Source organism: Pygocentrus nattereri, chromosome 26 (assembly GCF_015220715.1).
Source record: "Pygocentrus nattereri isolate fPygNat1 chromosome 26, fPygNat1.pri, whole genome shotgun sequence".
Taxonomy (NCBI): domain Eukaryota; kingdom Metazoa; phylum Chordata; class Actinopteri; order Characiformes; family Serrasalmidae; genus Pygocentrus; species Pygocentrus nattereri.
The window spans coordinates 21,944,554-21,960,901 of NC_051236.1; the positions used below are offsets into that span (position 1 = coordinate 21,944,554).

General features: G+C 39.5%; 1 protein-coding gene across 1 annotated transcript in view; it reads left to right on the forward strand.

Annotated features, from left to right (window-relative positions):
• nos1apa (nitric oxide synthase 1 (neuronal) adaptor protein a) overlaps positions 1-16,348 on the forward strand; it is a 126,656-nt gene that overhangs the window by 55,403 nt on the left and 54,905 nt on the right. Inside the window, exon 5 of the mRNA XM_017721133.2 lies at positions 15,945-16,053. Within this exon, the coding sequence (XP_017576622.2) occupies positions 15,945-16,053 (109 nt within the window). The remainder of the gene's footprint in view (positions 1-15,944; positions 16,054-16,348) is intronic.

Consider the following 16,348-nt stretch of genomic DNA (forward strand, 5'->3'; position numbering starts at 1 on the left):
GGCATAAAACCGCTAAAGTACAGTACATGAAATATTAATATATGCAGTTCTACACTGCGTAAATTCACCTGGCAGAAACTAGAGAGAGACATAGAAAAGGGGAAAAAACATTTCTGAAATTAGCGGAGAGAAAATATCCTTCAAGGTTTATTTGTGTCATCCTCTGGGATTTTCTGTTGACACAGTGAATTTCATTCTGGAAATATGTTTCTCTCTAATGTGTTATTTCTTGCTCCCACTTAATCTGAATTCCTCAACAACCATATTTAATGTGTGGTGTTGCATCCTCTATTCTGTAAACGCATAAAAAGCTTTTACATGGGGGTAGTGAATTAGCCACAGGAGAGTGTACACTGGGGCATAGTTAATGAATCGTGGGGAGCTGCTAGCAGCTCCTGTGGTTGTGTGCATGATTATTACCGGGATGCTCTGAACAAGATAAAGTAGAAGCAAAGGACGATTTCCCCAAGGAAAATCTTTCACCAAGTTATAGAAAGCATATTTCTCAGGAATTACTTCCTAACACTCATTCATATGCCACAACTAAGTAAATAGATTTTTTTTAGGTTTCATGCCAGGACCATTGTTCAGACTGTCACAGGTTGCTGTTTGAGAATTTTCTGACCGTCAGCTGTTCGCCTTTGACCATTTAATAGTCAAAATTAGTTTATGTTACTAATGTGGAGATGAATGCTGGAACTTTTGAGCTTGAAAGCTGTTCACAGAAACACACCATCAGTTCCCACTGTCAGAGGCCGGACTGCAAGTCTCTGGCCCCTAAGGCTCCAAACACCACCGCAGCATGGCAACCATACAATGATAGCATGCAGACTGTGGTATTGGGCACACCACTGCCATAATCACTTATTTTTGCTGTTTAAGTATTTATTTGTTTTTAAATGAGGCATTTTATATGCGTAGTATGGGGGCTATGGCATGCAACATAAAAGTAAATGATATAAATGTATTATACAAAATTTCTTCCCATTGGAGTCAAAGCAAAGCTGCATGAGAGCTCAGCTGGGTGAAGTTAGGACTGACACTGCATTTATTTATGTACTGCAAAAAATTAGATTTTGGTAAGAGAAAGTTGTCAATAATGTAGTCAAGGGGTATATTTCTCATTTTGAGGCAGTTGTAAGAATAATATAAGTTTTTTCTAAACATTTCTTTCTTGTTTTAAGTACATCTTATTCCATTTACAAATCATTTTGCTTGTATCAATCATTATTCATTAAAAAGCTGAATTATCGGCATTATTTCGTGAAATAAGCCAAGCTATTTGACCAGTAGAATAAGATACTTGCTTAGAATTATTCACATAAGTGGGTGCATGCACAGGGGGCAAAAGCGCTTTGGCAATTTAGTCAGATGGGTAACTTGGCCAGAATGTTGTCTTACGCGTGTGTAATGTTAGTCAACTATTGTAATCCACATAGATTTGATAGATAGATTGCATTGTTTGTAAATTCTGAGTTGAATCTGTTTGAAGTGTTAGCTAACAAGTCATGATTTTCAGTATTGGCTATTCATCAGGTCTCTATAAATGACCCCTATGTTTGCTATTCACTAATAGGGAATATGAGCTATACAAATCACAAAAACCTTTGAAAAATTGCTGGCATGTCATATGAATTTTATTCAACTTACCTAGCTTAGTTGTTGTTGCGCCAGTCTGTCCTCTCCTTTTAGACGATATCAGGAGGATGGTGGTACCATTTGTGTTACTAAGGTAAGTACATGGCAGTTTCATTAGGCTAAGACCTACTGAACAAAAACTAATATTGTTTAACTATCATTGAGTCCAACCATGACCCTATCTGAACTAAGCAGTTAATGATGATGGTGAAGATGGTGATGATGATGGTATAAGTCCCACACAGTGCTAACTAACTCATTACCTACCTTGCTCATTTTGGCAACCAGAAATGTACAAGCGTCTGACAAACTGTGCGACCTTGTTGACTTGCCTGACTATAGCACACATTTATAGGTAGAGCTCTACTTAAAACTGTAGGTAGGATACACATACAAAACTGAAGTCATCTTCTTATTCGACAGCTTCTTGTTCAAATTCTTTCGTTCCACCTTAAATATAAAGCTGATTTTAATGTCGTATAAATCACCATGTCTGACACTGCTACCAGTATTCTCCAACCATCTTCTCTGCAGTTGGTGTAGTTTGCTACACAGCAACTCCTTATCATTGTTGCTTTATGCCACGAAGATTACAGCTTTCTGCTATAAGGAGTGCCGCTTGCTTGGGTGTTGACATTGGACAGAAACCCTTCTATGTTCTTACGACAGTCTTAAAATGAGAAATACACATCGTGACTAGATTTAAGATGATTTCACTTGCCAAGATAATTTTTTTGCAGTGCAGTGAAGCAAATCACTTCTCTCAATAACTGTTGGCTGCTTTTAGGGTGCATTGACCAAAGTGCAGGAAAGTTGAGCTGTGCAGAGTAGAAAGGTACGCAAAGCTATTTGTTAGGCTTACTGTCAACAGGCTCGATATTGTTTTTTACTAATTAAAAATGTCAGTGATTTATCTCCTCCTGAATGTTTGTGCATGTATTGAATACATTATTTCTATAACCATTCTGTTTTTCAGTGTTGAAACTTTTCATCTCGGACTTCAGCTCCTCATCATTGTTGGGACAAAAATAGGAACTTTTACAGGAGAAGAAAAACATTTTTCACTGGTAGCCAACAATATTTTTAGTAGTTTCAAGCAATTTCTTTGTTGGGGTTTTTTTTTTTTTTTTCAAATTTTGGAAAAAATGAAAAGCAAAAAATGGATTTACAAGGTGTACTGACAGCAACAATATTCAGCTTGTCTATGAGCGTGGCACTTCACGAAACATTTACTATACACAATTGCAACAATCCGATTGGCTGCCATCCGACCACAATTGTCGAGTAATGGCATTGCATATGTCTTTGGTAAAGCACTTAGACGTACTGTGACTGTTTGTCATCGCAGTTGCCATGCTCTGCTATGGACAGTAGAAGTAGGTTTTTAAGGTGAGGTTCTTAAAGGTATTGAGCACTCTGTGCAGTAGGACATGGTGACAGTCGTGTGTTTTAGAAGAGGATGGGTAGAGAGGGCAGAAAAAGAGCTCATTAGATGTGTCAGCAGGAGTGCAGAGGAGTGACAGTGAGGCACTTAATTAGTGATCTGCTGGGCAGCTTACCACAATGAGCCTGAGACACCCCCCTAGCCACTCTTCTCTGCTATTTCGTACTGGACACATTGAATTAGTGGCAATCAAGAGAAAGACAAAAGTGGTGATTAGAGCTTGAGCTGCTTCTTGCCACCTAGAGTGATGAAGTGTAGCTAATGTAATGTATTTTTTTTCCATTTTGTGTAATGGTGTGTGTATAAATGTAGACATTGCATTTACTTTTCCTCTGGAGCCATCATTTGTAATGTCCTCAAAGTGTAGGGAACGTGCCTCCTTTGACTTACTAGAGGATACTATTCATTCTGTACACTGTATGATCTTTTGTTTTCTATATAAAGTGATTTTCTAACCTTTCAGGTCATTTCAAATATACAACACACTGATCACCCAGTTAATCCATTAACATTGTAATTGGGACAGAAACCAGTGAAGAGCTTGGTAAACACACAGTTTGCATTGCTAAGTTTTAGTAGGTGCGTTCTTGTGGCTTTGTCGATGTTCATAGGGCTCTGTTGTTGTCTTGCTGATTTATGGAGCTTTAAAGAAACTGTTTTGATGGCTTGGTTTTGGCTATGCTAACGAAAAACATAATTGGTTCCATCACTCCCCTACCAATAACAACCTCCTTCCAAACCCCCAGTAAAGAAAGTCTGAGTTAGAAAATCTAGGCTTGGACAGCCTCTCACAAAACGAATCAAAAGACTATTCAGACTGAAGGCCAGACTACAGTTTAAGAGCAAATCTTTCTGAGGGTAGCTGCCCTATTATGTCAAACTGCACCTAAATTTCAGTTCTACCAAAATCATATTGATGTTTCTTTAACAATTACTGATGTTGCACTAAAGAGCAATTATTGCTTTATGCACATCTGAGTCATGGATTTAGCACTTTGGTAACATCCATCAGACTGTTTTTAGTAAAGGACTTATTTGAAGCCATACTGAACCTGAAACTAACTGACAACTGCAAAAGAATGGCATAGCAATAAATGGCTGTCCCTGACTATGGCAAAGCTGACAGGAACGGCACATTTAAGGTCAGAAATGAGACGGTTTATTAATTAACTGCCTTAGAAATGATTTGGGGGAAAAATCAAACATGCACATTTTTTATTTATTCTAATTGCAGTTAGAAAGCCAAGACCTGTTTGATCTCAAACGTTTGCTTCTTTAGTTTTGCACTGGAGCTTCAAGGCTAATTTTGCTGAAAAGTAATGAAAGTCTGTGTCGCCAAAAACCTTTTGTATTGAGATCTAGATTACTGCGCTGTGTATTAGAAAGATGACTAACCCTTTGGATTCTCTCTTTATGAGAGTGTTCCTTCTACATAAAGTCAGATATGTACTAACTTTATTTAAACTGATTATGCAATTAAATTGAGACCTACATTTTTGCTCTCAGCCTGTTAATTCCCTCTTTATAAATTAACCATCATCCACTTGGTGTCATCAGATTCTTCATCTACACTGCTCAAAAAAATAAAGGGAACACTTAAACAACACAATATAACTCCAAGTAAATCAAACTTCTGTGAAATCAAACTGTCCACTTAGAAAGCAACACTGATTGACAATCAATTTCACTGCTGTTGTGCAAATGGAACAGACAACAGGTGGAAATTATTGGCAATTAGCAAGACACACTCAATAAAGGAGTGGTTCTGCAGGTGGGGACCACAGACCACTTCTCAGTACCTTTCTGCTTTCTGGCTGATGTTTTGGTCACTTTTGAATGTTGGTGGTGCTTTCACACTCGTGGTAGCATGAGACGGACTCTACAACCCACACAAGTGGCTCAGGTAGTGCAGCTCATCCAGGATGGCACATCAATGCGAGCTGTGGCAAGGTTTGCTGTGTCTGTCAGCGTAGTGTCCAGAGGCTGGAGGCGCTAGCAAGAGACAGGCCAGTACACCAAGAGACGTGGAGGAGGCAGTAGGAGGGCAACAACCCAGCAGCAGGCCCGCTACCTCCGTCTTTGTGCAAGGAGGAACAGGAGGAGCACTGCCAGAGCCCTGCAAAATGACCTCAAGCAGGCCACAAATGTGCATGTGTCTGCACAAACGGTTAGAAACCGACTCCATGAGGATGGTATGAGGGCCCGACGTCCACAGATGGGGGTTGTTTGCCAGAGAACACCAGGATTGGCAAATTCGCCACTGTCGCCCTGTGCTCTTCACAGATGAAAGCAGGTTCACACTGAGCACATGTGACAGACATGACAGAGTCTGGAGACGCCGTGGAGAGCCATCTGCTGCCTGCAACATCCTTCAGCATGACTGGTTTGGCAGTGGGTCAGTAATGGTGTGGGGTGGCATTTCTTTGGAGGGCCGCACAGCCCTCCATGTGCTCGCCAGAGGTAGCCTGACTGCCATTAGGTACCGAGATGAGATCCTCAAACCCCTTGTGAGACCATATGCTGGTGCGGTTGGCCCTGGGTTCCTCCTAATGCAGGACAATGCTAGACCTCATGTGGCTGGAGTGTGTCAGCCGTTCCTGCAAGATGAAGGCATTGAAGCTATGGACTGGTCCATAGCCCCAGACCTGGCCCATTCCCCAGACCTGAATCCGATTGAGCACATCTGGGACATCATGTCTCGCTCCATCCACCAATGCCACGTTGCACCACAGACTGTCCAGGAGTTGGCGGATGCTTTAGTCCAGGTCTGGGAGGAGATCCCTCAGAAGACCATCCGCCACCTCATCAGGAGCATGCCCAGGTATTGTAGGGAGGTCATACAGGCACGTGGAGGCCACACACAATACTGGGCCTCATTTTGACTTGTTTTAAGGACATTACATCAAAGTTGGATCAGCCTGTAGTGTGTTTTTCCACTTTAATTTATGTGTGACTCCAAATCCAGGCCTCCATTGGTTAATAAATTTGATTTCCATTGATGATTTTTGTGCCCTGCGATGGACTGGCAACCTGTCCAGGGTGTATCTTGCCTTTCGCCCGAGGACTACTGGGATGGGCTCCAGTAACCCCCGCGACCCTGACGGAGAAGCGGCTTAGAAAATGGATGGATGGATGATGATTTTTGTGTGATTTTGTTGTCAGCACATTCAACTTTGTACAGAACAAAGTATTCAATGAGAATATTTCATTCATTCAGATCTAGGATGTGTTATTTGAGTGTTCCCTTTATTTTTTTGAGCAGTATATTTCTTTGATGTCAGTACATACATATTTTCTTTCAACATAGCAGCCCTGACGACTTTACTGGATCTATGTGTGGTTCACTATATCAAATTGTATGAGGCACTGACCGAAGAGACACTACCCTGTTGAATCTGTGTCTAGTTTCTGGTTACAGAATTTGTGTTCTTCTGTGACCCAATACATCACAATATCTTTGTTGAAAATGATGTAAAAGCTGATAAAATTGACCATTGGAGGTGTATTGGATTCTCTATATCATCATATTGTCAACTTTTGTCCAATTCTATAATATGTTTCTGTTATATAGAGATGTCTTTGAAGGGAATGGTTATCAGAAAGTATTAGACATTTATTTCATCTAGGGATGTGCACAGATGCTCAAGTACTTGATTAACTGCTCCAGGCATCACTACTAATACTGAATTTACTATTTGGTTCATTAAGCTTCATTACAGATAAAATACTCAAGCAAACTGTTAAAATGCTGTTATATTTGTACAAGGCTGTGAAGAGCATCCGTTTTGCTCATGTTCAAGATGAAGTTTTATATGATACTGTAACACAAGTGCCTTGATATGAGTTTGTTCCAAGGACATGTTGTTAAGGACATGATTGACATGATGAGAAGGAAGAGATATGTACACTATCTACAGTAGCTGATGTTAAATAAAAAAAAAACAATGAAAAGATATTTCTCAAACAAATAAGTTGGCTCATGATCCACCAAGAAGAGAAGACTTTGTTTAGAAGGCAGAGTTGTCATCATCACCTGCTAGTGCATCTATTGCTGGTTAGCTCTAGTGTTAGCTTGTTAGTTTTATTCATGCTACTGTATTTCATAGCATATTAACATTGGCACACCAGTTCATTATGTTTGTGAAATGGTGGAACATTAATACTTACCAGAAGGAAACAGGAGGCTACTTTGGGTGCCACCCTGTACAGTGGCAAGATTTGACTGTTATTGCTAAAGACAGCAAACCACCTACAGAGGAACTCGAACATCTCAAACATCTGTTTTTAACTAATTGATTTATGACTTAAGAAAACCTGAATACAAACGACCTGTTTGATATTCTAAAGCGACATGATGACAGGAAACAGCCCACAGTTTAGCTGCCCATTTCAAGCACAGCACTTTGTGGATCAAATTTGAAACAAATTTGTGAGGCTCCACACAGTTTCATGCAGGTTGACAAAACCAACTCAGGTTTATAGTAAATAGATGTGACTTGTGTAAAACCTTTTTGCTGTGATAGTATAAACATACTTTTAAGTCCATCGCATATATTAGCTAAGATGCTTACCTTCCTTTGTCACAGGGGGTGCTAGAGCAAAAGGGCAAAATTGGGCAAAAGACAGGAAACAGTCCATCACAGGGCACCCACACAGACATACACACACAGATTTACACCTTTGGGCAGTTTAGTATCTCCAGTTGGCCTGAGTGCATGCCTGAATTATCCTGTTTGGTTTTTTTTTGTTTTTTTACCACAATCATGTTTATTTTTAAACCCAATAGAAATATTTTTCCTTACAGTCTCCCTCAGTTTTGGCTGAGCTACATATAGCTGCTAAAGAAAATAGACAAAGAACAAATTGCCTGACCTGGACAGTATGCTGGGAGAATCATTACTCTGTATTTTGGATTTTTCTACCACACTAATATTAAACTCATGAAACCTTACTGTTGAAAAATGCATAGGTTGTTTAGGTTCTGTTGGATTTTTCCAGCTAGAAGCCAACAATCCTCAAACACATCGTTCTATAATTTTCTACAAACACACATTTGTGGATGTCCACCCTGATGCTGTTCTCTGCCATCCCAATCAACATGAATTCATCATCCTTGCTGAGTTTTGCTGCTGTGACTTGACAACATGTCCATCCAATATCCTGACATCAGAGGATGAGGTGGCTTAAATGTCAGAACACTGTTTATTTTTATCAGGCACGGAGGATGACTTACTGTATACAACCTGCTAAATGGGGGGAAAAAACCTTAATTATAATATGTATATTATGTAATCTTGAGTTTATGCAGACATTGGCTGTGTATGACAAACATTAGTTATATTGTGTAACTGTTAGGAGTGTGTGTTAGTCACTATTTAAACTCTTATTTTGTTAACCTCAGACTTAGCACTGCAACGGATATAATGAATATGCAGATGCAGAATGTGAGGTTTAATTTGAATTTATTACGTCTATATTGGGAGAATCATGTTGAAATTGCAGCCATTTTGATACGCATTCAACCTCTTTCAGGGGAGCAGAAATAATTGGACAAATAAAATAAAATTTTTATATTTTGTGCCTGATTTCTATAATATGTAGACATCACCAAATTCCAGATTCACGAGTGATGCTTGTCAGGCCTGTAACATATGTTTTTTTTTTGTTTTTTTTTTCTACTTGTTTGAAAAGCTTTTTGACCTTAGTCCTGCCTTAAATGAAATGCATGCTCTGTGGTGTTCAGCTTTGGTGACTATTTTGAGAAAAATCTACCTTTTCTACCTGAAAAACTTTAAACGTTTTTTCATTTGTTTAATTTCCAGGCAAAACAACCTTTAGGTGCAAAAAATATAAAGATATGTGAAAAACAAAAAAATGGAGTTAAAATGTTAAAAAAAGAAAATATTTTGAGACAGAATGAAAGTCATCCTTACATCCTACCCGCAACCTCATAGTCATTTTAAATTGAAGGTGCTGGCTTACATACTATAGTTAACCCAATATTAATTGTCACTGTCCTAATACTTATGTACTGCAATTTAGTCAGTACCGATATCTCAGCTGAGCCATACTGATCGCAATACTCATCTTCACTGAACCTTAGCCAGGACGTTGTTTGGGTCATTCTCAGTTGACCTTAATATTGTCTGTAATTAGATTAGAGTATAATCCTTGCTTTATGAGCAGTGTTAATATCTGTAATTCATTTGAGCAAATCTTGTGTGACAAAAAAAGAATGGAAAGATCTCATTTGTTCTTAAGCAGGTATCAGCCTTGCTGAGGGAAACAGGAGTGTATGAGGGCCATGGAAGTATCATGGCATTTAGAAGGTCTTTCAGTCTGCTCCAGAGGTGTGTAAGCAGCAGTCCCTGCTGAGGACCCCCCTCCTTACCGGCCATGATGACATTTCTCTGCCTTTTTGTCATTCAGAGCTGAAACTATGCACAAGAGACAAGAGTTTAAGACTGTATTTCATGAGCAGAATAAAACTCAGCATTATCATTTCACAGCCCTGGTTTGTTGTTCTGTTCAACGTTTGTTATACTAAGCTCTTTGATGGTGCTCACACTCTGCCTCTGAAATATTCATGATGGTCTGTTGCTTGTGTGTGCTTTTAGGACTAGAGAGGGGTCATTCAGTGTCATTTCACTTAAAGAAGTGTATTTCAACAGCTAGCCAGATGCACAGTTCTTGGAGTGTCTACATTGAAGGATACATAGTATTTTAAAAATATTCTGTTAGAGAATTTTTTTTATTAAAAAAAAACTTTAACTCAGATAGTCTTAAAATCCAGAACACCATTCCTCAAAGTAGAGTAACATTTAACTAAACAGCAAATAATATTATATATTATTTCCTAGCTGCTAATTATTTTAAATGCTTCTTCTCAAAGAAATGTTGAAATTCCAATAAAGTCTAATCCAGTATTGAATGGCAGGTCATTGTTTAGATACATTTTTTAAAAATATTTTTTAAATATTGGTCACGAACAGTGCAGGACACTAAATGATTACAGCCAGTAGAAGCCTGTAAAGAGGAGTCTACTTTTAAAGTGCTATTACAAACCATGTTCAGTTCAGAACCATTGGCCAACTGTGCTTGCACACAGAGGAATACAGACCTCTGCATTTAAGCAAACCATCCAGTGAAACACACACACAAGGGGGCAGTGAGCATACTTGTCCGGAGCGGTGGCCAGTCCTATCCACGACACCCTGGGGTCAGTTGGGGGCTAGGTGCCCTGCTCAAGGGCACTTCGGTCATGTACTGTTGGCTCAGGGAATCGAACCAGTGATCTTACGGTCACATGGCTAGTCCCCTAACCTCCAGTTTCCCATGTGGTATATAGTGAACATTAAATCCTGATGCTTATTTATTGACTGGGTCAATAAAACTTATATAACTTCACAGTGTAGTCATAATACAGACACTAGATTTTTATATCTCATCCTGATCAATACTTTAAAAGCCTAATGCAGATGCCCAATGGCATACTACCCCATTCTGTCAGGGTTATGGCTTGGTTAATGCTTAACATAACATTTACCGTGTGTGTGTAGCAGTTTTATTTAATTCAGTTTTATTATATTATTGAACCTGTAATATTTGGTTTGTGTTTTATATTTTTATGAAACAATGACACTCGATCAGTGCAACATGTCACTCTCATTACCTGCTAAATGCAAGATAAGTAAAACAATAATATAATAATACTTGAAGGCATTTTTACAATGCAAAATTTAGTTTTCTCTGAGATTTGCTGAAACAAATGAAATGCACCAGCCAAACAGCAGAGGTAAATTTAACAGTTTTTGGTTCGTAAGTGAAGGATTCAGTACTTGAAAAGTGGCATTTACACCACTCACAAAGTTAGGGATATCTGGCTTTCAGGTGAAATTTATGGAAAATGTAAAAAGTTCTCACTACACTGATGTTATATCATGAAAGTAGGACATTTAAGTAGAAGCATGCAGTGGTGATTTTCCTCATCTCAAACAATTTATTGAAACTAAAGCCAACAGCAGTGGTGGGTACACCCCAACAAAAAATGTCAATGTCTCAGTAACTTGTCATGTGCCCTTGAGCATCAATTACAGCTTGACGATGTCTCATGCTGTTCACAAGTCAACTTATTGTCGTGGCATCCCACTCATCTTGAAGGGCAGCCCTCAGGTCATTGAGGTTCTAGTACAGAATTACAAGCCTCTACACAGCGACTCAGCTGATCCCATAGGTTTTCTATGGGATTCAGGTCTGGAGTAAGTGCAGGCCACTCCATTTGAGATACCCCAGTCTCCAGCAGACGTTCCCTAATGATGCAACCTCGATGAGCTGGAACATTGTCGTCCATGAAGATGAAATTAGGCCTGTGTTGTTCATGCAGAGGCACAATAACTGGATTAATGATGTTATTCCAGTAGTATGTTCTTGTCGCTGTACCACTGACAAAGTGTAGGGCAGTTCTGTATTCACTAGACACATCTGCCCACACTGTAACACCACCACCACCACCTTGCTGTTAAACTCCTTGTTAGAGAACAGCAAGTTGTGCAAAAAGTACTGAAACATTGAACACTTGGACATGTGCATTCAAAAGTTTAGAGAAGGTCACATTAAGTTCACCTGCAAAGGTTAGAGTGCATTTCAGGTTCATCCTGAAATTTGTCCCCTTGATTTTTCTAGTCATTAGACATGTTCAATCAAGTTGAGTAGCAGCAGATAAACAGCAAAACACACAGCTTAGACTTAAATTCTATGCAGTCTTTAGCTCACATGCTTTTTAGCACTAGCTGGCGTCATGATTTTTTTAAACAGAAATCACAAATAATACTAACTCTGTCATTTGGTGATCAAATTTTTGGTGTTCATTTTCAAAGATGTCACAGCACTGGTGCTGTGTGATCACCCAATCCCATGTCAGAATACTGCCAAAGGCAAACAAACGTATCGTGCTCTTTTATGAATTATCGATTTTGTAGAATAACCACTCAGCAGCTCAAACGCTGTATGTAGGAAAGGCCAGAGTGTTCAAGCCTTAGAAAAGAAGGACTGACTGGAAAGGACTGGTGGGGTGGAGCATATTCAAGTGATTTCCCAGTGATGATCTGTCTTTTTAAAAAGCCGTTCTGTGCTCTGGGCAAAAGCATGCCGCTCCATTCCCTGCTCCGCTTCCACTCCGCACCACTCCCATACTCTGGACGGGAGTCCAAATCCACCTTTTTAGATGCAAAGCACCTCATTGGCCTGGCTTGTCACTCATTCACTCAGTCGCTCACATTTAGGAGGCTGAACGTTCTCAACTAGGGGGCTTAATTAGCACTCAAATAGCTTTTTATGTGTCATAAAAGCAGTTTGTATGAGTGACACTGTTTATGATGTATGCAGTTGTTCAGTATTTTACAAGTACTGAGGACACAAATAATGTACTCAGGAAAGTGTAACGTGACATTTATAATAACACTAACATATTGTCATATTGCACACACCTGTTGTTGGCTGTTATAAGAAATTGAATGTTGGTTGAGCTCAGCAGCTCCACTGTTGATAAATTAAAGAGTCAGGGAGGATTCTTATACAGCATGTGTTCCACTCACAAGTTGCTGATGCAACACATCACCCTGTGGTGTAAGCAGCCAAAGGAAGAATTCAATTAATAGATGATGAGTTTTTCTCTTCTGCTTTTCTTCAGTTCTCTCTTTTGACTGCACACCTGAGCAGGGATATCTCATCTGTGCACAGGCCACAGGGGGGAATAAGTGAATCTTCTCTGTGAAAAAACTAGTTTGATGGGTCACAGGCCTCCAGTTTCTGTGTTAAAAATCAAGAGCACTAAGTCTGAGAGAGGAATCTCATGAGTACTACAGCTTAGATTGAAAAGGTCAAGCAGTCCTGGCTCTGATGTGATGGGATGAATTTGGTATCGGTGTGTCACCTGAGATAATGAGGCATGACTCAGCAAGGTGAAGCTGATGGAGTTACTCTGTGAATTGGGACGTATGCGCACACACTTGCTCACTCACTCACTGACGTTATATCAATGCACAAAGAAAACAGCAGTGACATTACTTTATGAAGTAATTAGTATGAATGAATAAATGCTTTCACAGCCCATTCATCAGACTTACATATGACAGTGCAGTGGCCTGGGTGCTATAAATTTAGTACTAAAATCTGTGGTGGAACTCCAAACACATACTAAACACCATAGACTATTAGAGCATGTCTGTTCCAGGCCAGTGCATTTTGCTTTCTGTTCAATCTACACACTCTCCCAGCATTTCTCTTCCACTGACACAAAGCCTATTGAGATCGTCTGAGCTGTTAATTTATCCCGTCAGGCTTCACTGAATTACAAAACTGCACACAGCCAACCACTTTCCAGCCCATCTACACCCAGCCTGGCTTTAACGTTTCCACCAGAGAAGTCACCGCACTTTGCTTATTTATTTAAATCACTCCTGATATGTTTGATTTTGTTTGTAGCAGTGGTCGTGCGTAGGGGAGAGTGTTGCTGATGTAGACGTTCGGTGTTTTAGTTGTCACTGGAGTGACATCCTGGGATTTTTCATCCTAGTGCACACGTTGATAGCTCCGAGGAGCTGCACTGTTTATCACTTGATCCAGCTTTGGATAAAAGTCCCGCTTCTTCACTGCGCTGGAGAAGCGTATTGCCATGTGGGTGATTGATTGCAATCAGCATGATCATGACTGGAGGAAAAATAAACCTTTATCTGATCTCCAGATGAAAATATTTTTCACTGATTAAATAGACAGCCCACTGCTGATATACTGAGAAGGAAGGGAACGTAAAACGTGAAAGTAAGGGAACAGCACATTTAGTTTATTGCAAAATAATTTTTTAAATATTTGAACAAAATGAATATTTTAATATAAGCAACAGACACACCTGTGCCAGGAAGGTAAACAATAAAATTTTAAGCACCTGCGCTTTATGAAAAATTCAGCCAAAAATGTCATGAGCAGCAGGGATAGTTTACTAACTGTGCCTGTAGGGTCAGTGCCTGACTGACAAATGACTAAATATGGAACCCTCCACAAATATTAGCATGCCTGATAGACATGATGAAGATTATTAATGTTAATATGTTACATGAAAGATCTTTTTGATAATGTCTTAAGTATCGTGCTGTACTTTCTTCTTCTGTGTCCCCTACCCCTAATTGTAACAGGTGGAAGTGCTTGTCTGAGAAAAGTCTAATAATATAATACAAATACGGCTAATTTAATATAATTGTATGTAGTTTGAACCAGACAAGCCTTCCAACCTAAATAAAAAAAAGCTAAAATGAAAATAATTAGAAAAGCATGACAAAATTTGTTAGAAGAGGAAAAGGAAGAGGAAAAATTAGCCTGACAAAATTTATTCCCAAAAGCATTCTATCAGGTTGAGGTCAGGACTCTTCCACACCAAACTCGCTCATCCATGCCTTTATGGGCCTTGCTTTGTGCACTGGTGCGCAGTTATGCTGGTACAGGAAGGGGCCGTCCCCAAAGTGTACCCACAAAGTTGGGAGCATGAAATTGTCCAAAATCTCTTGTTCTGCTGAAGCATTAAGAGTTCCTTTCACTGGAACTAAGGGGCCGAGCCCAACTCCTAAACACAACCCCACACCATAATCCCCCCTCCACCAAACTACACTTGGCACAATGCAGTCAGACGAGTACCCTTGTTCAATGCCGTCAGACAAGTACCCAAGTTCTCCTAGCAACCATCAAACCCAGACTCGTTCATCGGATTGCCAGATGGAGAAGACTGATTCATCACTCCAGAGAACACATCCAGTGGCAGCACTTTACACCACTGAATTTGACACTTTGCATTGCGTTTGGTGATGTAAGGCTTGGATGCAGCTGCTCGGCCATGGAAAGCATCCGCTGACCCCACACTGTCATTTTACGTGGCCTACCACTTCATGATTGAGTTGCTGTCGTTCCCAATCACTTCCACTTTGTTTTAATACCACTGACAGTTGACTGTGGAATATTTAGTAGTGAGGAAATTTCAGGACTGGACGTCTATCATCCTATCACGGTACCACACTGGAATTCAAAGAGCTCCTGAGAGTGACGCATTCTTTCACACGTTTGTAGAAGCAATCTCTCTCTCTTTATATATATATATATCCATCCATCCATCCATCCATCCATCCATTATCTAAGCCGCTTCTCCGTCAGGGTCGCGGGGGGGTGCTGGAGCCTATCCCAGCAGTCTTCGGGCGGAAGGCAGGATACACCCTGGACAGGTCGCCAGTCCATCGCAGGGCTATATATATATATATATATATATATATATATATATATATATAGTGTTTTTGATAAATCTCTAGGGTTAAACAAAAAACCATAGAGGGAAAAAAGGTAAATGTCTGTGTTGTGCTGTGAAAATTCAAATTTGATGTTTTTTACAGGGAATATAAGAAGATAACCAGAAGTATGTTCTACTTAAACCTGTTTAACTGTCCTGTAAAATCTATCTTAAACTTTACCCTGTGTGAGGTTAAACCCTGCTCTCTACACAGCCACTTGATTTATTGCGCATACACACTCACACACACACACACACACCAATGGGTGACTTAATACTGCAAAACCAGCAGCCAAAATTACATATAATTAATATCTGCTCTTCCCAATGAAATTTCTGGTGTATTTAAAAAGTTCTCTAACCTTAATTACCCTTGTGTACATAGATGCAGTGTTTTTCGATCTTATTGATTTTAGGCTTGGAAACTGGAATATTAATTGATAATTAATATAATAAATTTATATTTAAGATGTTTTTTCTCATGTATTGATTTAGCAGGAATAATAACATCTTGGATGAATTTCTTGTCTTTTATAGGATATTTTATGTGTCACATGACTCCCAAGATTTGAAAATCTTCAGTTACATAGCCAGAGACGGGCAGAGCAATGTGTTCAGATGCAGTGTCTTCAAATCCAAGAAGAAGGTAAGTCAGCCCTGAGAGCTTTTGTCAGATTATGCATTGAATGCTTGAAAATTTCCAAGGATGACAGATACCCGTCATTGAAACTCCATTTGGCAGTGAATGAAGGTGACTGAGGAAATGGAATGCCTCTGTATACAGCCACTTTCATCTCTTTCTTTTTCTCTCTCTTTCTCTCTTAGCTTTGAGGCACATGTATTCAAGAACAGATATACATATGCTTATGTGCCCTAAGAAAACACTGTTTACAGTACTGTGTAAAAAAAAAAAAGAGAGACCACATTTCACCCTTCATTTT